Source organism: Lontra canadensis, unplaced genomic scaffold (assembly GCF_010015895.1).
Source record: "Lontra canadensis isolate GAN:19392208 unplaced genomic scaffold, GSC_riverotter_1.0 scaffold5, whole genome shotgun sequence".
Classification (NCBI taxonomy): Eukaryota; Metazoa; Chordata; class Mammalia; order Carnivora; family Mustelidae; genus Lontra; species Lontra canadensis.
Window position 1 is genome coordinate 14,662,039 of NW_022630999.1, and position 25,486 is coordinate 14,687,524.

At 39.1% G+C, this 25,486-nt stretch overlaps 1 protein-coding gene across 1 annotated transcript; it reads left to right on the forward strand.

Annotated features, from left to right (window-relative positions):
* Positions 1-12,500: 12,500 nt before the first annotated feature.
* Positions 12,501-15,771, forward strand: SPINK7 (serine peptidase inhibitor Kazal type 7). The gene is made up of 4 exons (XM_032851247.1): positions 12,501-12,561; positions 13,399-13,424; positions 14,181-14,308; positions 15,678-15,771. Exons 1-4 carry the CDS (start codon positions 12,501-12,503, stop codon positions 15,721-15,723), a joined length of 261 nt encoding a protein of 86 aa, XP_032707138.1. The 3' UTR covers positions 15,724-15,771.
* The last annotated feature ends 9,715 nt before the right edge of the window (positions 15,772-25,486 follow it).

The following is a 25,486-nucleotide window of genomic DNA, read 5'->3' on the forward strand; positions in this document are numbered from 1 at the left end:
TAAAACAATCATTCACCATAATCAAGTGGGATTTATTCCTGGGCTGCAAGAGTGGTTTAATATTTATAAATCAATCGACATGATATACCACATTAAAAAAAGAAAGAAAAAAAAAAAAAGAAAGAACAAAAATCAAATGATCCTGTCAATAGATGCAGAAAAAAACATTTGACAAAGTACAGCATCCATTCTTGAAAAAAACCCTCAACAAAGTAGGGATGAAGGGAACATACCTCAACATCATAAAGGCCATATATGAAAGACCCACAGCTAATATTATCCTCAATGAGGAAAAACTGAGAGCTTTTCCTCTCTGGTCAGGAAATAGACAGGGGTGTCCACTCTCACCATTGTTATTTAACATGGTACTGGAAGTCCTAGCCTCAACTCTCAGACAACAAAAAGAAATAAAAGGCATCCAAATCAGCAAGGAAGAAGTAAAAATTTCACTACTCACAGACAACAGGATACTCTATGTAGAAAACCCAAAAGACTCCACCAAAAAATTGCTAGAACTGATGCACAATTTTGGCAAAGTAACAAGATATAAAATCAATGTAAAGAAACCTGTTGTATTTCTATACACCAATGATGAAGAAATAGAAAGAGAAATGAGGGAATCAATCTCATTTATAACTGCACCAAAACCATAAGATAAATATATAGGAATAAACCTAACTGAAGAGGTAAAAGATCTGTACTCTGAAAATTAGAACACTTATGAAAGAAACTGAAGAGGACACAAAGAAATGGAAAAACATTCCATGTTCATGGATTGGAAGAACAAATATTGTTACAATGTCTATACTATCCAAAGGAGTCTACATATTTAATGCAATCCCTATCAAAATACCACCAGCATTTTTCATGGAACAAAAAAATCCTAAAACTTGTATGAAACCACAAAAGACCCCAAATAGCCAATGCAATCTTGAAAAAGCAAAGCAAAGCTGGAGGCAGCACAAGTCCAGACTTCAAGCTGTATTACAAATATCTAGTGATGAAAACAGTATGGTACTGGCACAAAAACAGACACATAGATCAATGGAACAGAATGGAAAACCCAGAATGGACCCTCAAATCTATGGTCATCCAATCTTCAACAAAGCAGGAAAGAACACCCATTGGAAAAAAGACAGTCTCTTCAACAAAAAGGTGTTGGGAAAATTGGACAGCCACATGCAAAAGAATGAAACTGGACCACTCTCTCATATCATACACAAAAATAAATTTCTTAAGGATGAAAAACCTAAGTATGAGATAGGAATCCATCAAAGTCCAAGAGGAGAGCACAGGCAGAAACCTCTTTGACTTCAGTTGTAGCAATTTCTTACTAGATACATCAGCACAAACAAGAGAAACAAAAGCAAAAATGAACTACTGGGACTTCATCAAGATAAAAATCTTCTGCACAGTGAAAGAAAAAAATCAACAAAACTAAAAGGCAACCTTGAGAATGGGAGAAGGTATTTGTAAATGGAATATCTGATAAAGGATTGGTATCCAAAATCTATAAAGAACTTATCAAACTCAATATCCCTCCCCCCCCAAAAAAAAAAAAAAAAAATAGTCCACTTAAGAAATGGGCTGAAGACAGGAACAGACATTTCTCCAAAAAAGACATGCAGATGGCTGACACATGAAAAGATACTCAATATCACTCATCATGAGGGAAATACAAATGAAAACCATGATGAGATATCATCTCACACCTGTCAGGATGGCTAAAATTAACAACACAAGAAACAGCAAGTGTTGGTGAGGATGTGGAGAAAGGGGAACACTCTTGCACTGCTGGTGGAAATGCAAAGTGGTGCAGCCACTCTGGAGAACAGTATGGAGGTTCCTCAGAAAGTTAAAAATAGAACTACCCTACAATCCAGCAATTGCTCTACAGGCATTTACCAAAGGATACAAAAATACAGATTCAAAGGGATACATGCCCCCCATGTTTATAGTAGCATTAGCAACAATAGCCAAACTTGGAGGGTGCCCAAATGTCTATCGACTGATGAATGGATAAAGAAGTTGTGGAAGATTATATAGATATGCCATCAAAAAGAATGAAATCTTGCCATTTGCAATAACATTGTGGTAATGTGTCTGGTAAGAAGTTGCTGTGGCCAAAGTCACAGAGGTTTCTGCCTGTGCTCTTCTCTAAGATTTTGATGGATTCCTGCCTCACATTTAGGTCTTTCATCCATTTTGAATTTGTTTTTGTGTATGGTGTAAGAAATAACTAACAGGAATTTAAATAAAAACTTGAAACTAGACAAAAGAAAACAGAAGAGTGCAAGTCTTGAAAAAAGACAAAACAGAAGCGTGCAAGTCTTGGCCAGAATTGATACACAGTCATAGCTGCTCTCCTTAAAAGAATCCCTCAAGTCTACTCAGTGTAGGACTCTCATAATAACTACCAAGAAAATAGAATGAGAAATATCCCAGACTCTTCGGAAGTTTTTGATCTCATTTAGCAAAAAGAATACAGGCCTAAGAAAAGTATGATAATAGAAAGTATGATAATAGAAAACAACACTGGTTTTGTTCAACCAAACAATATTTTAGTTAAGTCTTGAAATGGTTGACAGCATTTCAAAAATCAGATTTTATCCAAAATATAGATTTCCAACTTATTTTGAAAAATCAAAGTTGTGCTAATAGGAAGTTAGGATTTCACACGGGAAAAAAAAGTAGCAACGGCTATCTAGTAGCAGCTGCCCATCTAAATGGAGTTCAGGCATTTCAGACAGTCCCACCTCTCTTTTGTGGTGAAGGTGACCCCCTCCACTTATTTATATTACCAGCTTGGCTCCTACAAGTTAACATGTTTGCAATCCCTTACCCAAGTGAGTTGATCAGATATATATCGACGGTCAGTCTGAGATGGGGGTCAGGGTAGAGAGTCTCTTGAAAGAAGCTAAGTTTCAAGGATTCTTTTAAAAATGCAAGAGAAAATAGAATGGGAAATTTATACAGGGCTCTCTGCTTTGGAAAACATTTAGAACCGAGGAAATGTACGGTGTCTTTAGGGAAATAATAAAGAGAAAAATTGTGTTGAAATGAATGTCGTGTATTAGAGAACAGTAATACCTCAAGGGGGAAGGTTAAGCAGAAGCTAGCCCTCTGAGAAAATATATACCAGAGTAAGGACTGTGGTCTATGAGCAGTGTAAACCTGGTGAAAATTTGGACAGGGTGTGAATTATGTGAATTATTAGGCATAGCATTCTTGTTATGGTCATCTTTTACGTCTTGGTAAAAAAAAAAAAAAAAATCCGGCATTGTTATGTTGAATCCAAAGGTATCAAATGGGAATGAGTTAGAAAATGAAAGATTCTCTGTTGAAAAACTTCACAGAACACCATTTTGAATAATTAAGATATAGAGAAGGAATGTGGGGTGGTGGTCAGGAAGAGAAGGGTATAAAGGAAATTGCAAAGCAGCTCCCTTGCTCAGGACTACATTTGGAAGATGAGAGAATGTGAAGAAATACCTACTTTCCTTATGATACTAATCTCATTTTTAAAAATCTCTTCTCTTTAGGGAACTTGGTCCTCATATTAAATTTTATAAATATGGAAAATGTGGCTAATGAGTGATGGAGAACTACACTTGCTTATTCATTTCACTACTTAATTCCAAAAATTATTTCTTTTGGAATTGAAGGGCATATGATAAATGACATCTATGCTACACCCAAATTTGGAACAAAGCTAAAAATAAAGGAATTAAATGAATGAAGAACCAACTGATACATTTATTACAAATAAAGATAATAATGAGGGGCACCTGGGTGGTTCAGTGGGTTAAAGCCTCTGCCTTCAGCTCAGGTCATGATCCCAGGGTCCTAGGATCGAGCCCCACATCAGGCTCTCTGCTCAGCAGGGAGCCTGCTTCCTCCTGTCTCTCTCTGCCTGCCTCTCTGCCTACTTGTGGTCTCTTTGTCAAATAAACAAATAAATAAAATCTTAAAAAAAAAGAGATAATAATGAAAGATAATAATAATCATTTACCCTGTGTAAATGATTGTTTAAAATAATCTTTCATTTTCCTTGCGTCTTAGATCTGTCACTTCCTGAATTAAACATACCCCAAAGTGCAGGCTCACCTGTGAGATCTGACCCTGCCCCATTAATCTCACCTAAAGATGAGCATAAGAAAACATTCACGCACACATACAAACACGGCTGTTTAAGACTTTCTAACTCGTACTCATAAATGAAGCTCACCTTCACTAGAGGAAAAAAATGTTCATATGCTAATAGAAGGAGGGAGGAGTCCCAAGAACTTCTGGGGGGAAAGTATGTTTTTCAGAGGAAGAGTAGATATCATTTGACCCCTTAGTTTTAGCATTTTTAATCCTTACTCATTCTACTGTTCCTACAACATCGGTCAATATATTCATTTTTCATTTTTGCTTAATCCACCTTATAAGCTCTCACTTATAATCGAAAGATCTTGACTAATACAGGGAGATGAAGCTATTATCATACTTTAGAGGCTGGGGAAATTTCACTTCACGGGCTCCGTACTACTCCTACTGCTGCCACTAGATGTCAGACTCACTCTTTTATCTTGATGTGACCAGTTCTTGGACGGGATGGGTCCCCCACAGTTCTGCTTTCCCCATCCCCTTTCCAGCTAATACACAGCTCAGTTTTGCTGGCAACAGGGCCTTTGTCCTCTTACATCATCCTCTCTCTTTCCCCTGGCACCCCTGGTCAGTAGGGTCTATCAGGTTGGATATCTTTGGAGCTGGGGAAATTGTTTCAGGTCTTTCTGTTTTCTCAAAGAGTCTCCTAAAATACAGATCTTCTCTTGCTAATTTTGATCATCTTGTGTAATTTAACATTATTTTATTATTTCATCTTTCCATCTCTATTTTCAAAAATAATAAAAGGCAGACCAAAGAAATGGAACAGTAGAACAGTAACTCCACCAAATTAAAAATTAAGGAATGGAAATTAATTGCCTTCCAGGCAGGAGAGTCAAAGTGAGATAAGTTTGGTAAGAGAAGATGGGGACATAGTTATGTATTTCTTTCTAGCCTGGCCATCTGATCTGGACATGTTACATTTAGATAGCACCCATCATAAAATATGTAGGTATAACCTTAATTCATAGAAACGTTTGCTTACCTGATAAATCTTTTTATCTATTTTTGGGCACCACTAGGATTGGTGGCTTCCTGGCATTGATGCAGTGTGGTAGCAGCTGAGGAACAGGGCAGAGGCTCTCTTTCAGCTCCAGGGGGTACATTTACCCTCTGGGTTCTGCCACTGAAGGGGGCCCCGCAAAAGAGCCCCTGTTCACTCAGACTACAGTGATTTCAACTTAAAGGAGATTCTGTGTCATATGGGAAACAAAGTGGAGGAGAATATGTTAAATATTTCACAGCTTCCTCTTCTTAATGAAGTTAAATTCAATCTAAAATGAAGAAATTTTTGTAAGTTCCAGTGAGGTATGCTTTCTTTCTTTTTAAATTCAGTGATGCAGGGGCGCCTGGGTGGCTCAGTCTTAGAGCCTCTGCCTTCGGCTCAGGTCATGATCCCAGGGTCCTGGGATCGAGCCCCACATCAGGCTCTCTGCTCAGCGAGGAGCCTACTTCCTTCTCTCTCTGTCTCTGCCTGTCTCTCTGCCTACTTGTGATCTCTGTCTGTCAAATAAATAAAATCTTTAAAAAAAAAATTCAGTGATGCAAGCTGGATGATTTCTTCCCAGTGCTGGATGAATTCTGTTGTTACTCTACCTTGTGACTCATGATGTGGAATCTTAAAATTATTCATTCGTTCATTTGGTAATGATTTGTGGAGCAGTTCTTACTCTGCAATGTACTGTATACTAGGGGCTAGTGAAGCAAACAAGGCAGGCAAGATCCTGTTCTCGTGGAACCTGCATCCCAGGAGCCAGAGATGAGTAATGTGCAAATAAAGCAACAGGTAACAATGAATGCTGTTATGAAAATGAATAAAACAAGGTCATATAATAATAAGTGAGGCATATAATAGGAGTTCGGTAAGTAGACATTAAATGGGATGTGTGAGACCATAAGCTCCCAGACACAGACACTAATTGAAGTCACCAGGAGGAAAGATTATGATAGGAAATAATAAGAAGAGAGACACATGGAGAAAAAACCATCTAAAGAAGAAAAAATAGATGAAAGAATTTTGTAATCCAATTACACATAGAATTCAGTGGAAAACATGTAGCCTAATCACAGAGGACATGGGCTGGAGCCTGACTGACTTATAAGTTGACTCTTTCAAAGAAAAAGCAGCCACTTTATATAAACCTGGAATTGGAGAAAATGGAATCCCTCCATAGGCTTGATGTGTCTATGGCCATCATACTAACTCTTCTCTCTGCACCATTGATTCCCTGGCTCTTCCAGAATGGCTCCTTGTCATCATGCAGGCGTCTGTCCTCATCATTCAGGCTCTGAGAAGACTTCTCGAATCACTCAATGCAATATGTTCCTTATTTCCACATTTTACTCTTCCAATGCCATGATACAATTTCTTTTAAATACTTGTCAAAATATGAAATCGTCTTACTATTTTTTATTATTTTCCTTTTTTTACCCCACAAGAGAAGAAGTTCTAAGAAGTAGGACTTTGGTCTTCCTTAATTCTCTCTGTTATCTCCAGTGAGGATGACACCGACCAGAATAGCAAAGGGAAATGGTGAGGCTGATTATGACTGTGTTTCACTGTTATTAAGTAATGGGTCTAGAGAACCTAAAGGATTCTACACTGTAAAAGAACTATTAAAGAAGCTGATCTGTATCATCTGGAGAAAAAGGACTTTGACTAGAACCTCCAGAGCTGCCTTTGCATATCTGAAGGGATAGGCTTGGAAAGAGAGAGCAGACTCATTCCCTCGGTCTCCACTGTGGACACTAGAAAGTCATATAGAAGCCCTACCAAAACAGAGTTCTGTTCTATATGATGAACTGCTAAGCAGGCCAACAGACCAAAAATTCAGTGATCTTCCTTAGTGACAAATCTTTATATTGTACATTATAACCCTAGAGGAAATTGGAGTAAATCCTTAGTTCTCAGGGTTATAGAAAACACTAACATCTCTGTAGATGTTGTAAAATAAACTATAGCAAATTAACTTTGGAGAAAATAGAGTTAAAGTATTGCAGAACATTTAATGAAGCTAATAAAATAAAGTGCATTGTGGGTCCTCCCAAAAGAAACAAGTGTTCCCTTCAGCACTGAGCACGATAGATGCGATCTTACCAGTAGGAGCTGGAAGCTGTGTGTGTATGTGTAAAACTAAATCCAGATAGTGTGAGGTCACACAGGAGCAAAAGGAACCAACAGGAAAGAGAGTTGTTACCTTTCATTTACATCATCTTATCCCATAACTGAAACTGTTTGGCCTCAGCAATTCCAAAAAAAATTAAAGAGAATCAAAGCATAGGATCCCTGGATTTGCTAACTCCTTGTTGCCACGAAAATCAAGGAACGAGGTCTTGCCAGACACAAGATCAAAATGCAAATATCCATATCTCTAGGATGTTGTGTCCCAGTACACAAAAGGGCATGAACAGTGAGGATTACAAAGAAGAAGGGGGAGGGAGGAAGAAGGAAAGAGAGAGGAGAAGGGAAGAAGGGAAGAAGAGGGAGGAGGGGAGGGGAGAAAGAAGGGAGAGGGGAGAGGAGGAGGGGCAGGGGTGGAGAGGAAGGGGCGGAGGCAGAGGAGGAGGAGGTAGAGAAGAAGGAGAAGTAGGAGGAAGAGGTGAAGGAAAAGGAAAGGAAGAAGAAAAAGAGCTAGAATGTGAAGGAGCCACATAAGGAAGAGAGAGAAGACAAAAAAAAGGCAAGAGCTAGTCCACCCAAATCTAGGCCATTGATTTTAAAATTATCACAAGAAGGCCTTGAGGGTGTTGGATGGAGTATGTGATGGAGGCCAGGAAGGAAGGAACCTAGGGGGTTTGGAATGAGCTGATACAGCAATTAGGAGGTAAATACAGAATTAAATAGTAAAGCTGCAACTTCTTCTCAACCACCTCCAATCCTCAGACTTATTTATCAGTTGTACATATTAGTGTTTCAAGGCAGGGTTTTTAACTTGAAAACCTGAAGCACCAATCTCGGTCCATCTCAGTAGATGTGGGAGAAGCAGGAAGCACAGTGTAGAGAAGGGACTGTCACAGCACTGCACCTTAGACAGATGAGAGTGGAGGGATGCAGAAGGAACACTTGCCCTCTGACTCTAGATCACCCTCTCTCCCCACTGGGACTCTGCTTCTTTCCAGATGATCTTCACCCATGAAAAGGTGACATACTCTGATCCAGCACTCAGTTCCTTTTGCCTGCTCATTTGAAACATTAGCTGTCCTTCTTGACTTCCCTGATTTGACCAGTTTCACTCCTATTATTCTAATTTCCAATGTGTCTCCAAATCTATCTCTTAGATTTCGATTTAAAGGCAATATACAAGAGCAGTTAAAATGCACTGGCTTTTAACCTTAAACTAGCCATTTCTCTAAGTCCCTATTGCCTCAGCTAAATAATGGGACAAATAACTACACCAATCTCATAGGATTATTTTAAATCTTAAATGAGATAATGCACACGCCAAATGTAGCACAGTCAGGCACGTAGTAAGTGCATAATATATGGTTAAATTTCTTATTGTACCTTTCCCTTCTTACAGCCATTAAACTATACCTGGATTACTGCCCAGCCGTGGTGCTGGCTTCCTTCTTTCCCTCCAGCTCACTGACCCAGAATGTCTTTAATCTGGTCCTGCACAAATTTAACTCTACTACTCATCTCCAACCTTCTGATGGCTCATCTTTCTCTTCCGTGTGGCACCTTAAATCCACTGGGGGAAGAAATACCTAATACTCTCAGATTTTTTTCTCATTTCATATTTGTGTTTTTCCACATTAGTTCTACCCTGCCTTCCCTAGCATGGAGCCATGGTCATCATCTTACAAGGTCTCAAGTTCTCCCTCCTTGCAGGAAGGCTAGGAGAAATAAAGACATCGTCTCCAGCTTAAACAGATGACTTTTTGTCTTCTCAAGCTTCACCTTTCACCTCCAAAGGATCCTCCCTCTATAATTCATGGCTCATTATGCAACTTAAAAATTTCTATGTAAACAGCTGTCCAAACCTAAGCAACCGGTCCATGCCTGATCATTTGATCTCACTTTTCCTCACCTTTTAAAATCCAAAGAACTTTACTTCCACCAATCTTTTATCTGCTTTATATTTGGATACACCCTGAGGATTAATATCTCAGCCCCAACCCTGAGAAATTAATCTGACATTTTGCCTACTAGCCAAAGCCTCCATAAACAATTGTTCATACTCTTCAAACCTACTACTACTACTAAGTCCACATGTATTCTGAACTTTGACCTCTAAACGCTTAACTACCCATACCTTGTGTAGTCTATCAGAACCTTCTTGAATACTTGACTCTCTTCTGAGCCTACGGCCATCTTTATGGCTCCCCTCCAGTCTCTGATGTACATACTCCCTATCCAGAAAGTCACTTTTTTTTTTCATTTCTTAGTCGGTGTCATAATATATTTTGGGAGAAATATTCAGCATGGTACTGACTGAACCTGCAAAAATCTAGGGCTAATTTTGTCTAGTAGCCATTAATTTTCATATCCATTGTTGACTATCTGACATTCTTTCTTTGATGTCTGTACCAAGCCTCTCCAGCCTTCTCCAGCTTCCAGACCAACCCAATTTTTCTATTGCAAAAGGCAACCCCAGAACTTAACAGCCAGAGCCAACCTTACAATGTTGACTTGTAACTTTAAAGATACAGGTTATGCTCTGGATGTTTTAATTTTCTTGTCTGTAACACAGAAATAATATTTACATCCCAGAATGGCTTTGAGTATTGAATGAGATTATATATAGAGAGATAGATATATAGATAGATGGATAGATATAGATATAGATATAGATATATCATACCATATCTATCTATCTCTCTATATATGATAATGTGATCTGCAGGACAAATTATAGTTTTCTCCCAATTACAATTTTCTATAATGTTGTAATTAGCCACCCTCCACCATGTATCTTAAATTCATTCTTTTTCCTTTTGGCTGTAAGACAGGTTTAATCTGTCCTAGACCTTCTTGAAGACTTAGCTTCTTTCACTCCCCTCCTCTTTTTGACTATCAAATATCTGAAAAAATTATTATGCTATTCTCTACTTCATTCTAATTTCCCTTTGAACACATCCCCATTCCCCTTTGCTAAATACATTTTAAACTGCAACAAAGACACCTCTTCTTGAAATATAATGGCTTTTTCTCAATATTCATTGTCTTCAAACTATCATAGCAAACAATAAAACTTATAATGAACTCTCTTTATTATGGCATTTACGTCTCTTCTTTTCCATTACTGAACTCAGCATAGTCTCCCCTATTAATTAGTATCATGACCTTGTGAAGATTACTTGAATCCTCTGAGTCTCAGCTTACTCACTGGTAAAATTAGGGTAATAAAAATTCCTTCCTCAATGAGCTGTCCTGAAGATCACATTCCATATTCTAGCTACCATGTATGAAGCTCTAATTACAATCTTGGCACTCTGATACACACACACACACACACACACACGCACACACAAGAGTGTGTGTGTGTGTGTAGTGTGTATATATATATATATATATATATATACACATATATATATGTATGTATGTATGTAATGGCATTCACTATTCAAAGCTATTTTGGGCAGTAAATATTTTTTCTATGTTACAAATGAGGAAATCTAAACATCTAGAGCTTAACCTGTATACTTAAAGTCATAGAGTCAACAATTATTAAAAGCAAGAGTTCCAAATAAGACCTTCTGGACTGAATGCCTGTATTAACTACTACATTATATTCCTTCCCAAACAGATGTAGAAGTCAAATTTTAGGAAGCCATGCAATGTCACTTATTATTATCTTATTATCCTTGCAGATGCTGTGTTTCAGAATGTACTAAAATAAAGCCACCAAGCAAAATACTGGTAGAACAGAGTCCATTGCCTTCCTCCAGGTTTTTGTACATATGGCCTCATGCCCAACAAACAAAAAATAGCTAATTGGACAATTGTGTTTGGACATAGTTTACAATCTAATGTCAGCAAACCATAGCAGAGACCTTTGACTGATCATTAATAATAATTACAATCATGGGGCACCTGGGTGGTTCAGCGGGTTAAGCCTCTGCCTTCAGCTCAGGTCATGGTCTCAGGGACCGGGGATCAAGCCCTACATCAGGATCTCTGCTCAGCAGGGAACCTGCTTCCCCCCCTCCCCCACTCTCTCTCTCTCTGCCTGCCTCTCTTCCTGCTTGTGATCTCTGTCTGTCAAATAAACAAATAAATAAAGCTTTAAAAATCTTGGAAAAAAATTACAATCACAGTAACAATGACACACTGCATTTTAAAACAGATTTTCATGTAGGTGACTCCAGTTCTGTAAATTCTATTGTGGTTAGCAGTAGGTCCCACTTGACAGGGCATGAATTTAGGGCTCTGCGGTGGTCTCTGTACTGTTCAGCAACTATTTTCCAGTTATCTCCCTTCTGGTCTTCAAGAGACAAGATAAGATCACACTGTAACCTCTATGGTTGAGCCAGGTCACTTGACGGTGAGGGAAAATGACAGTAGTGTCACTTCTGAGGGGAATGTATAATTGCTGAAAATGGAAATTCTCAAGAACACATCTTTACTTCGCCTTGACAATGAACAATATTCCAAAACCACTCGGCCCACTTGGGATGCACTGAAGGCAGTATGGCACCATCTGCAGACAACTCGATGTGGATAGCTTGAGTAAAAAACAAACATATTAAGTCAGAGTAATCTTGAGGTTATATATTAGCACAGCATAACCAGGTCTCTCTGACTGACACAGGCTCACGGAACATAAATGACTTACCCAAGTTCACACAGCTAGAAAATGTCAATGCCCTTCTCCAAGTCTCATAAATGCTAAGGTCACTATTCCTCCCACCAGGTCCCAGTTTGCTTCCTGCGTTCATTGCTTCAAAAATAAACAGTATTTCCCCAGGAGGGAGAATATAAACTTAAGTGTGATCTGCCTAATTTGAGTCTAATATTCTTTATTTGGTGAAAAAAAAAAGTTTGACGTCTTTACTTATTTCATAAATAGGCCAAGTGACCTATAGTTCATTTCTTCTACTGCTTGAAGTTGAGAATTCTAAATAACAGTCCCCACCTCTGGTGCAGGCAGGAAAATACTTCTCACCTCAAATAATCAATTTATCGGGCAAACAATAAGTAGCAATTAAGTGACAAGAACCGCAACACCACCCAGGGTGTGACTGTGTTTTGAGAACCTCTCAGAGCCAACACTGACTCTGGATGACCTCACAGGAAAGGTGGAGAAACCAAGCACTGCCATATAAACCTGACCCCTTTCCTAGGGTCTGGCTGACGTAGCTGGTATGACAGCCCTGATAGCCTCTGCATCACAGCCATCTCTACCATGAAGACCATCGGGGGGCTCTTTCTGCTCTGCACAATGACTCAGTTCTTCAGTAACCCAGGTGAGTTAAGGGCAGAGAGTGCCCTGTGTAGCCATTAAGCTTGTCTTCCCAAATAACCCCTTCTCAGCATTAGAGGGAAATGTCTGGTCGTATGGACTTAAAGGGTACTGGCTTATAATACAATACGTCCTGACCTAAGAAGGGGGACACTTACGTACCAACAGGTGCTGGGGAGTGTTGGGTCCAGTGTTTTCCCTTTCAAGGATTTTTATTCTCATCTATGGAGCCATAGATAAAAAACTAATTTCTTCATAAGTCTACCATTCCATAAGGTCACTGGAAGTGGTTGTGTTATTAGATACTATTCCTCAGTGCAATGATATGGAAAAACTTGGATGTCTCTCCAAATTAATCCAGGAGAATCGAAATAAAACACAATTCTCCAAAGCCCAGGAGTCAACAATTAGAATTTTATATGGTGAAAATTATTTAAATAAATTAAGATTCTTACATCTTAAGGACATTCCATCCTATTTCTTTGTATCAGTTCAGAGGGGGAGAATTTCAAAGGTGGTGGTACTTCAGGCTCCTAGGAGGGGTGCCTGCAATGCTATCTATTGTTATCTGACTTTGAATCATTATTAAAGACATGATAAGCTCCAGAAAATTCCCCATAGTCAATAAAGGGAAGAAACTGGTTAATTCTCCTGCCTGAATAAAGGGCTTACTTTATTGGCCATTTGGCTTCTTCTGCAAACAGCTAGAGTTTTATATAAGAACAGAATGTGTGCTGATGCAAATACAAAGTCTCAATAGATAGACCCAAATTAACATTAATTAATGAGACTTCAAGACGTTGCTTCATTTTTCACATTTCCATCTGTAACTCTCTTTCAGAAGCGGCTAGTCTGCCTTTAACAACAGTGAGTATATTGAATTAGATTTTAATTTCAATTCCTATTGACTGTCATTTAGTCAACAAATCTTTTTGAAATATATATGTAGAATTAATAAATAATATGTGGAATTAACCCAAACCCAGGATGTTTGGGGAGGGGGCAAAGAAGGAGGTGGGCACAGATTAAAAAATCTCCTCTGCTTTCCAGAAGGCAGTTGAAGAAACAAGACATACATATAAGTAACTGTAGACAAAACAAACAAACAAACAAACAAACAAACAAAACCCTCAAATTAAAGGAGACAGAGATGACTTCCAGCTGAGAGGTTGGTAAAGTCTTCATGAAAAGGACAACAAGTGAGAGGCAGGACAAAGTTATCATGGTTAATTGTATGGGCTCTGAATTTTAAATCCCAACCCCACCACCAACTAGCTTTTACATTATACAAGTTCTCTGTTTTTAAGCCTTAATTTTCCCCCTGTATAAAAAGGTGTAATAGTGGAACCTGCCCTATTCAGTTGTTATGAAGATTAAACAAAGAAAATTCATGTATGATTTAAGCTTAATGCCTAGCACGGAAGTGCTCAGGAATTATTAACAGAGTATGCTAGTAGTGACAGAGGTGGGGACAGCAGTACTAGTATTTGTCATGGCCATGATATTATTAGTAGAAGTAGCCACAGCGGCATCAGAACATCTCATCTGGGACTCCTAGGATGGTATTTTGCTTCCTGCCCAACAGAGGCCAGCATAGACTAGGACATTCTCTTGTGCCCACAGCAGGTGGACTGCAGCATTTACAAGAAGTACCCAGTGGTGGCCATCCCCTGCCCCATCACATACCTGCCTGTTTGTGGTTCTGACTATATCACCTATGGGAATGAATGCCACCTATGCATTGAGAACTTGTGAGTACCTCATGGGAAGAAAAAGAAGTTGTGGCCAGTGTCCTTCACTGAAAACCTCTCCTCTATGAGCCTGTTTCACTCTCTATAAGCTAAGCTTATTCCAGAAACAGCTGGGAGGGAGAGAAAACTGTCTGTCTCACAGTCAGGCTAGGTTTGGGCCACCTGCTCTGCCAGCTTGAACTAGTTCCATCCATCACCCACCGGCCAAATCCTGTCTCAATTGAGGGAGTCCAGTAAGACAAGGAGCCCAGAGGTCCTGGAGAGGCAAGGGGGCTAAGGGGATCATTTGGGGGTGATCTCCAATCCCAAATTCAGCTTTTGGCTATTTTAGGTAGTGGGGTTCTCCACAGTATTTTGTTAGAAGAAAAGATCTTGAACCCCATACTAAATAATCACTGAAAACCACTATCCTACATGATTTCTAAGATACTTGTGGCCATAGCTTGATTCTTAGACAAACTGTGGCTAGAGAGCCTTTATCCTTCTCACATTCCTAGGGGCTCTAAACAACTCTAGCCTCAGGGAGGAAGAGGAGAAGGCTACCCCAAATTTTTTTCTCTTAACTAAAACAGGGGATGCAAGCTATCAGTGCTTAGACCTGGGTTCCATGGGCATGTTTTGCTTAGGTATTTTTGTTTGGTCTGTGCAGTATTTTTGAAGGCAATATAACTAGGTAGTTGTCACTTCTTTAATGCAGAACAGGCACCTTAGCATTTCTTACCTTACACTAAGTCCATTTTGTTCATTGTTAATTCTCCTTTAGACCACTGGATTTTGGCTACCCATCTTTGTTCTTGTATTTTTCATCTTTGTGATTATCTAAACAAGTTAGAATATCAGTTTAGGCCCTGAGCTCAGAAGGATATGTCTGCATCTTTATTTCTATTCAGGAACAGGGAAAATTCACGAAAGGGAAGATGCTCTAACATGCACACACATTGGGCCTTGGCCTAGAAGCTGGCTCGTGTTCAGCGACACTGAAGGGAACATGTGGTAGACGTTCTCACGAATGCAGGACCCAGCTTCATCACAGGCCTTGCTGGCCAGGAAAGGCTGAGGGGCGGGCGGGCTGCCTCAGCTTCCCGTGTCAGAAGTTCTCCTCCTTTGTTACTATAAGGCATTGGTTGATGGGCCCAGGTTCTGGGATCCCTGGAGGCAGTAGGTAGGGTGGAAGTATCACTGGACTAGGGAGACTCAGCTTCTGTCTCTGTCAGAAAGTGTCTGTGGCAAGGACCTTCCTTTTCAGGGATTCAGTTTCTTCATCTATAACATTAAGCTCTGCCTCATAATTTCTATGGTTCTTTTTTGGCTCTGACATTATATAATATTTCCTCTTCTTTAATGAATCTTGTTATGTGTTTTCTCATAGGAAAAGTAATGGAAAAGTTCAGTTTCTTCATGAAGGAAGTTGTTAACTTCTCCACAGACATGGGTACAGAGCGGTAATATCTTCACCGTCATCATCATCCTTGGCTCTGACTGTCTCATCTTGGCCAGTGCTTTGGGCAGTGCTCTCTTTTTTGAGTGAAAAAAGTCGTGGTCTTCCTCAAACTCATGCCTTACTGACTTCCAGGCTTCTTTTTGTACCTCAATAAAAGAATTTCCCCAGCGAGTTTATCTTTACTTCTGCTTGTATTAGTTACTTAGATCAGGATATAATATCTCAGTTGAAAAATAGAACTGAGGAACATATAAATCTTCTTTAGGAGAAAATTTTGTATGAAGAATACCAAATGACTTCCAAGAGACACATACACACACACATACATACACATCAGTGAACACCTTACCCTTTCCTGGAGTCTTTACTTTCCTTAATCAGTACCTGCCACTGGGAACTAGTCTATAGACCATACTGATCCTTTATACTAGTCTCTTTTCCAAAACTCCTTGGAGGAGCACTTCCTTCATTATAAGAAGTCAACCCTGGGGGTGCCTGGGTGGCTCAGTGGGTTAAAGCCTCTGCCTTTGGCTCAGGTCATGATTCCAGGGTCCTGGGATCAAGCCCCGCATTGGGCTCTCTGCTAAGAGGGGAGCCTGCTTCCCTGCCCCCTCTCTCTACCTGCCTCTCTGCCTACTTGTGATCTCTGTCAAATAAATAAAAAATAAATAAAATCTTTAAAAAAAAAAAAAAGAAGTCAACCCTGGAGGGAAGATTTTCCTGCCCATTTCTTTTCATGAGCATTCCATAATTTCTCTTTTCTTGTCTCTCACCTTGCTAACCTCCTGCTGTAGCCTTAATAGAACATCTCTGGCACTGACTACTGCATTGGTTGACCTAACACATCTCTTCCATAACTGTAAAATGCAGATACTACTATGTACCAAGACAAAATTGAAATTATTGGCAAATTGTACATTTGTTTTAAATACAGATATCTATAATTCATTCTTAGTGATGAAGCTGGAGTACCTTCTATAGAGGATGCTTATGTGACCACAACACGTTGAGGAAGTCTTTAGTGATAGGCATAGCTCACAAGAAATTAGTGATCCAGATTAGGCCTTGGTGTATTTTCATGGTCCTTACTTTCTCCTCCCCATGTTCACTTCTTCCCTCACTTGTTCCAGAACTATTCATGGCCCAGAGATTGAAAAACGATAGCCCTGTCCACCAACAAGCTGCCCTAAAGATACAAAGAGGTCTGTGGAAATCTTATCTCCTCATGGACTCAGGAAGACAGAGGGAGGTGTGCCTGGGTGGCTCAGTCAGTTAAGTGTCTGCCTTTGGCTTAGGTCATGATCCCAGGGTCAATGTAGGATCAAGCCTATATTGGGCTTTCTGCTCAGCGGGGAGCCTGCTTTTCCCTCTCCCCCCACTCGTGATCTCTCCACTCTCTATATCAGATAAATAAATAAAATCTAAAAAAAAAAAAAAAGAAAAAAGAAGAAGAGAGAGGGAATCCATAGCTAGGGTAACTTCATAAAAGTGGTATAAAAACACTTATAAATAGTTGGATCATGGCTACATTTATATTCTTCTGCTAAAGTGTTATATAATCATGTAAGTAGAGACTCTGTCTCCATGATCATGACACACCTAACATGGTCTGGATGATTGGGATAAAATATGGGTCTGAATCAGAGTCAAATTCAAAGTCAAGTTCAAAGTCAAGGTCAAGCCAGAACATGGTCAAGTCAACTACGGAAACTGTGAAGAAGAGCAAGGATAGGGAAGTATCTTAGACAAACAGAGTTGCTTAAGTAAAAGTAGCAGATAGGGAGAAGTTGTGATCTGGACGGTGAAGGACTTGGAAGAGGTGGTCAAATGGTCTTGCTGGCTTAGCCCTTTTGAGTTGCTTGCCACCTTCAGCAGCTCTCACTTCCCGGTTGCAAGCTCTCCCCCCTACTGGTGTGATCCTCTCCTGAGTATCTCATACCTGCTCATGTGTGTGGAGCCTCCCCTCGCCTGATTTGTGCACAACCCCACAAGTTTCTCAGTTTGCTGTGTTCTTCTCATCATGCCAATTCCTCCCACCTTCTTAGATCTTCAGCTTCTCTTGTCTTTATTTTTCCTGATCTTGATCTATCCCTCCACCTGACATTGTTTGCCCTGTCTTAAACAAACACCTGCATTTTCCCAGTACTCTTCATTAATCTTTCTTATATATTTTCAGTTGTTTCTACCTTCTTAGGAACCTGATTTCCATATTGCTCCACTTGCCTCACCCCTTTCTCCTCTGCTGCCTTCAAACTTTTGGCTACCTCAGTCCTTCTCATTCTTCCTCTGACCTCACTCACATTTCCTCAGCAGAACTGAATCCCCAGAAGCTCATTTCGTTGTACACAAAATCCCTTTTTCTCCTCATAGCTGGATTGTGATAAAGACCATGGCATGGGCATCCCCCTATACTGTGAGCTCATCCTCACCACCATGTATGGTACAGATGGAAAAACCTACAAAAATCCCTGCTGACTGTGCATGAAGATCAGTGGAACCATGGTACAAAATGTGGGCAAAGTACACACCTATATAAGAATTCCCGGTCATCATGGATGAAAGAGAGCCAGTTAACAGCCTCATTTTATGGACAGAAACTCTGAGCTACTCACATTGGAAACGCCTCATTGCTCACATGGAAGATGAGGACAAGAACCTGTATCTGCTACTCCTAACCAAGGGCCCAAAAAAGTGTTTCCAGAATTTCATCCATCATATCTCAATACCCTCAGGAATCAAACTCCTTCTATTATGAAATGACCCAGTATATAATATCTATAAAACACTTAGAGTTCACAAAAGACTTTCATATTCATTATCTCATTTAATCCTCACACAGCGTCCATCAGCCTAGCTTCTCAGGTGAGATGAAAAGTTCCCAAAGGGAAATGATGGGCAGAATTGCAGAACTGTAAATTTTGCTGGCTCTGAGTCTAGCGAGCATTGGTTCTACACACCACACTGCATAAAGACAATGAGGAGACATCTGGCTTCACTGCAGACCTGAACAGCCTCAGGTCTTTGGTCCATATTGTATCCAAGGCAGGTACAAGCTGTTGATGACATTGCCCCTTTTCTTCCAACACTTACCACAACTCATTGCCTAGATTTCTGATCTTTTTGAAATTGAAGTCTAGATTTGGTCTCCAATTGATATATTCCCAAAATCCTTTTAATATTTATAAATGATGTTTTAAAAAAGTTATTGTTCTTTAAATTTTGGAATCAACCTATGGTGGAACTGTAGAAGAATGAATTATGGCATACGGAACAGAATGTGTGTATTTTTAACGTCTGAAATGTAAAAGTAAACATAGAGGTGTAAAATCTTTAGAAAGAAAAGTTGACTGAGGGAAGTGTATGGAGGCAGGTAAGTTTCTTGTAGGGTTATGAGATGCTGCCTAAGGATGAGAATAATAGAAAGTGACTAAGATATATTATTTAAAGTTATAAAGGTAGTACACAGAATTTTTGAAAAATCATGATATACTCATCAAAATTTTGGAAGAACTAAAAGTGGGAAGGTAATATAAATTAACACCTTTCCCCCAAAATGGTAGTCAATTCTCATATGGTGTCACTTACTTATGGAACATAAGGAATAACATGGAGGACATTAGGAGAAAGAAAGGAAAAGTGAAGGGGGTAAATTGGAGAGGGAGATGAACCATGAGAGACTATGGACTCCAAGAAACAAACTGAGGGTTTTAGAGTGGGAGTGGGGTGGGGTGTGGAAATGGGTGAGCCTGGTCGTGGGTATTAAGGAGGGCATGTATTGCATGGAGCACTGGGTGTTATATGTAAACAATGAACATTACATCAAAAACTAATGATGTACTGTATGCTGACTAACATAACACAATGAAAAAAATAAAAAAATGGTGGCCAATCAACCAATCAATCAATAAGTGGTAGAATCTTCTTGATTCTAAGAAATTAGGTATAAGTATACCACTGAGAATTGTGATGGTAACAACCTTAGAAGAGAAATGATTAAAATTAGCTCCCACTGAAGCAATATTGGCAATGAAAGACTTTTGGTTTTCATCGTAAGCTTTTAACATCAATGGAAAAGACAAAACATATAAACAATATGTGTGTGTGTGTGTGTGTGTGTGTGTGTATACACACATATATATATCTCTCTTACTATGTTGTATGTATTTCTTTCTTTTCTTTTCCTCTGCCAAGAAGAGTATATCTTTGTCCCAGGGAAGCTCTTAAACCGCCATAAATATAAATGTAAAGTAGGTGTATTTTTATATTTTTACCTCTCTAAGTTTAGGCCTTGGAGAACAAAATGACTTTATTCAGTTTTACTCACTTAGCTATATACCGATCAGCACTTGCATCACTGAGGTCTTTGGCATATTCGTCATCATTGTCTTCATTATAGAACTCCACCAAGCAGCTCAGGAGAACACAACAAAACTTGGAACAGGAGACTTGTATGCTTATGCCAGCCTGGACATCACCAGGTGTGTGGCTGTAGGTTGGTCATTTATGTGTGCAGTATCTCTTTCCTTATTGACAAAATAAAGAGAATAATAATCCCTAATTTAACCTGTGCATTGTGAGAGTCAGATGATATATGCATGTGAACATGCTTTGTAAACTGTAAAGTCCTATGGAAATGAAAGTGTTGATTAAGATCTGTATGCTCATCGTCCTCCAACATTTACCCAGGCCTGAACATATAGACTACATTCTTGGAAATATGTTTGCTATTTTAAAGTAAAGGCCCATGATCAGTAAATGCTGTGGAGTTTTTTTCTTGGTTTGGGATATGGGAACATTTCAGTTCCTTAGAAATTGATCCTAGAAAGTGAAAAGGCAAATGTACAATTTGAACCTATAAGATTACATGAATTTACTTATACAGTTTGCCCCATTTGAACATGGCCTCATTTAATACCATGAGTAAAACTGTGATGAAAAATGAGATATTCAAATAATCTCAAGAGATCTTATCACAAAATATTTACTAATTTTGAAAGGAGAAAAAGTAACAGTAGAGTGGAGAAACATTGTAGACACTAATGGGCACAGGTGATCAAAGTTAGCATAGTCAGTGATAGGGCAAATCAACATCATGGATATTATCTCAAAGTATACAGTGTGAAGAATACAGAATAACTTCTGTATTTCCCTGCCAAAAATGTACAACCCAAATATAACTACTAGGAATCATAAGACAAACTCCAATTCAGAAACCTTCTATAAAATAACTCACCTACAACTTTGAAAAACCAAGAACAGGCCTTTTAAATATTCTGCTTTGAAAGGGACTAAAGAACACAATATTGTATGATCCTGAATGGATCTTTTGTTGTTGTCGTTGTTGCTGTTTGTTGAGAAATAGTTCACATACCATAAAATTCACGTTTTTTTTTTTTTTAAGATTTATTTATTTATTTATTTGACAGAGAGAGAGATCACAACTAGACAGAGAGGCAGACAGAGAGAGAGAGAGGGAAGCAGGCTCCCTGCTGAGCAGAGAGCCCGATGCGGGACTCGATCCCAGGAACCTGAGATCATGACCTGAGCCGAAGGCAGCGGCTTAACCCACTGAGCCACCCAAGCGACCCCAACGTTTTTATTTTTTTAATTTTAAAAATTGTATAATTAACAAGCAGCATTACATTAGTTACAAAAATTCTTGTTTTTAAAATGTAAAATTATCGTCTGCTCACAAAATTGTGCAACCAGCACCACTATTTGATTTCAATACCTTTCGTGAATCCAAAAAGAAACTCCAAACCGACTGGCAGTCACTCTCATTCCCCCATCTTTCCAGCCCCCGGCGGCCAAGAATCTAAATTTTTGCCTACAAATTTACTATTCTGGACATCATACATTAATAGAGTCATACACTATAGGTCTTTTGTGTCTGACTTCCTTCACTTAGCATAAGGTTTTCAAGGTTAACCCATGTTGTGGCGTGTGTCAGTATGTCATCCCTTCCTATAGCAGAATAATGTTCCATTCTATAGCTATACTACGTTCAGTCATTAGTCCATTGATGAATACTTGGATTGTTTGCAATTTTGGTCCATTAAGAGTAAAGCCGACATGAATATTCATATACAAGTGTTTTTTTTTAAATTTTTCTGTTTTTTTTTTCAATTCTCTTGGATAAATACCTAGAAATAGAATTGTTGGGCAATGGGGTAACTCTACATTTAACTTTTTGAGAACCTACCAAACTGTTTCCAAAGCAGCTTCTATGACTTTTTCCATTCCCATAAGCAATGTATGAGGGTTCCAATTTCAACACATCCTTGACAATGTCTTGTCTTTTTTTAAAAGTGATCCTAATGAATGTGAAATGGTACTCATTTTGGCTTTCAATTGCATTTTTCTTAATAACGAATGATGATGAGCATATTTTGATGTCTTTATTGGTCATTTGTATATCTTTTTTGGAAGAATGTTTATTCAACTCCGTTGCTCATTTTTTAAGTAGATAATTAGTCTGGTTATTTTTGAGCTGCATATATTCTGTTTAGCTTCATATATTCTGAATACTAGGCCTTCATCAGATCAATGATTTGCAAATATTTTCTCCTATTCTGTGGGCTGTCCTACTAAGTGCAAAATTTGGATTTTGATAAAATCCAATTTATTTTCCCTTTTGCTTATTATATTCTTAGTGTCATATCTAAGAAACCACTGCCCATTCCAAGGTCACAAAGACTTATGCCTATGTTTTCTTCTAAGACTACTATAGTTATAACTCTTACCTTTAAGTCTTTGATCATTTTGAGTTAATTTCTGTTAGAGTTTTTTTGTACAGTCTGATTAGATTGGATGATTCTGTTATAAAGGCATTGTTGACACAAATGGCAAAATGTGAATGGAGTCTTGAGGTGAAGAGTACGTGAGAATTTCTTTGTTCTAATCTCGCAACAATTATTTTAAAATAAAAAGTTAAAATTCAAAAATGTGTTCTAGTACCTGCAAAACAGGTACTACTAGTAACTTGATAGACCTGTTCCTCCAAGAAAGCAGTGTCACAGAAGTGACTTCAGAATGGGAAGTAGCAAGATAATATGGGAAGGGTATGCCACACAGGCTGAAGTCTTAAGTAAATTCTCAAATAAATCATAAGGCTTTGCCTACTTCCCCTCCCTCCACCAATACATACTGAAAATAGTTCAGAATTCAGTAGGAGGGAAAAAAAAAGAAAGAAACCCTTCAATTCATAGTGACATTTTAAGCTGCTGCTTCTGCTTCTCCTTTCCCTTCTTCTTCTTCGTCTTCTTCTCAGGAAGAAGTATAACTCAGGGCTGCCTAAAAGGTCTTGCTTATTTTTTTTTTAAAGATTTTATTTATTTATTTGACAGAGATCACAAGTAGGCAGAGAGGCAGGCAGAGAGAGAGGAAGGGAAGCAGGCTCCCCACTGAGCAGAGAGCCCGAAGCGGGGCTCGATCCCAGGACCCTGGCTCGATCCCAGACCCTGGGATCATGACCTGAGCTGAAGGCAGAGGCTTTAACCCACTGAGCCGCCCAGGCACCCCAAAGGTCTTGCTTATTAGGAGGAAAGGACAACCATTGTGTTGAAAGACATTTCTGAAGAGCTCAAGGGACTTTGTGTCAAAGTTTTCCTGATTCCCAGATCCCGCAACATTTCCCCAGAGATGACCACTTAATCCATGCCTGCACATCAGTGGCTCCTAAACTTTGGTCAGTCTTCCCCAGAAGCAGAAGAGGTCTTAGCAATTATAGCCCCAGCCAGCCCAGCTCTCTGACACCCTCCAGAGAGTCACCTTTGTATTGGTGTATTCTCCTCTAATCTTATATCTAAAAATCTAGAAATTCGATTCTTCTTGGGCTTCAATTCAGATGACTTCTCTTTATTCCCTGAACTAGAGAATCTCCTTCATGGCCCTGGAAGTCTGTGTGAACTTGCTCCTTCTAAATCAACCTCTTTTTCTTCTCTTCTCTTTTCTGCATTCACACTCTTATAACCAGCCAAGCCGAGGCTCTGATTCAGATAAGCTTTTCCTCAAGTAGTGCTTGCCTCTGAACTGAACCCCTATGGACCCACGTGCTAGAGTCACCACTTGAAGGTGGAATTTCTCTCCTAGGAACTTCTCTCTAGAATAGTGATCTTCAAATCAACCTGTCGACCCCTAGGGACTCCATGAGTGTGACTCAAGGGCCATTATGGGAAGATGGGCACAAGGAAGCCAAGATGCCACGGTCCTTCTTCAAGGAATGGAGAACGTCTGTTATGTGTTTAGTGTATTATGCTTCTATACAACATTTTCCAATTCCACTATGTACTCTTGTGATCTTGGACAACTTGTTTATTTTCTCTGTGCCTCATTTCCTTTATTTGTAAAGTCTTGGTAGTAATAGTATTTGCCTAATACAGTTTTAAAATTTAAATAAGTTAATATTCATAGAACAATTTCAAAACTACCTGACACATAATTAGTGCTCAGTAAATATTATTACTGTTACTGCTATTGTCATTAAACAAAGTTTTTTGCTGTTAGAAAAGTTTAAAAGTGCAGACAGAGGCCGTTTTCAATTTCAATAAAGGAATCACCTCTGCAGGTCCTTGAGAAATATTCATTTGACCTCCAAGGAGACACTTAAAAGGATCTCACTAATTCTAGTCATTACCAAACTTTACTGATCATCACTAAGTTCCTTTTGTGATGACATGCCAATATTTATCATTCCCAGTACAGCCACAAAGATACAACACTTTCTTATTTTAAGATAGTTCTTAAGGGCTTTCTGACTCTTTTCTTAAGACCTCTGTCACTGTCATTGTCTTTGCTATCATGATCATTATCATCAAATACCAAAATTTGTTAAGAACTTACTATGTGCCAAACCCTGGATAAGAACTTTACAAATACAATCTCATTTGAAACTTATAACAAGCTCATGATGATGGTGCCATTAACTTTATTTTGTAAGCTTGTTAAAGTATTTGACACTTGTTAAAATGGTAAGGAAGCTGTCATTCAAAGTATAGTCTTGAATACTCCTATTGTAATTGGAGAGAGAGATTGAGCTCAAGTCTGCATAAAACATGGGGGATTTTTAGCCAAGGAGCAAGTTGAGGGGGTCAGTAGCTTGGTGAGCTTGTCTGTTAAAAATGATTGTATTAGTGTAAAATGTCACTGGTCTCATATGTAACTATGGCCCAGGGCAAAGTCAACATCTCATTCTTGAATCATCAAGCTGTGTTTTTGGGACTAGAGAATCATGGCCAAAGCTCTAGGGACAGTCCAGCCATTTCAGTCACGAAATCCATTGCTGGCTAAGCTGGTCATATAGTTCTTTATTATTGCCCTTGAGAAGACCCTTCTCCCAAGGGCCCTTGATAAAGAAGCTTCCATCAGAGATCTGACAGGTAAATGAGGTGTGACTGCTCACCAGCTCTACTCACTGTTCCATCTCCTCAAATTTAGATACTTGGGAAAATTATCCCCCTGCTAAAGAGCATCAATCATTATTTTTTCTGCTGAATCAAGAGTTGGGTGTCGGGGTGCCTGGGTGGCTCAGTTAAGCATCGTGATCTTGGGGTCATGTAATTGAGCCCTGTGATGGGCTCTGTGCTGGCTGTGTAGCCTGCTTGAGATTCCCTCTCTCCCTGTCCCTCTGCCCTTTTCTTCCCAGCCCCCCAAAAGACTTGGATATTGATACCTTTTCTCTGTGACCAGTCTGGAGTCTTATCTCCTAATTTCCTATTTGGTATCAGAGGAAAGAGGGG

Coding starts and splice junctions, on each gene's coding strand:
- SPINK7 (XM_032851247.1), top strand. CDS start 12,501: ATGAAGACCATCGGGGGGCTCTTTCTGCTCTGCACAATGACTCAGTTC. Junction 12,562..13,398: donor TCAGTTCTTCAGTAACCCAG/GTGAGTTAAGGG, acceptor ACTCTCTTTCAG/AAGCGGCTAGTCTGCCTTTA. Junction 13,425..14,180: donor CTAGTCTGCCTTTAACAACA/GTGAGTATATTG, acceptor TTGTGCCCACAG/CAGGTGGACTGCAGCATTTA.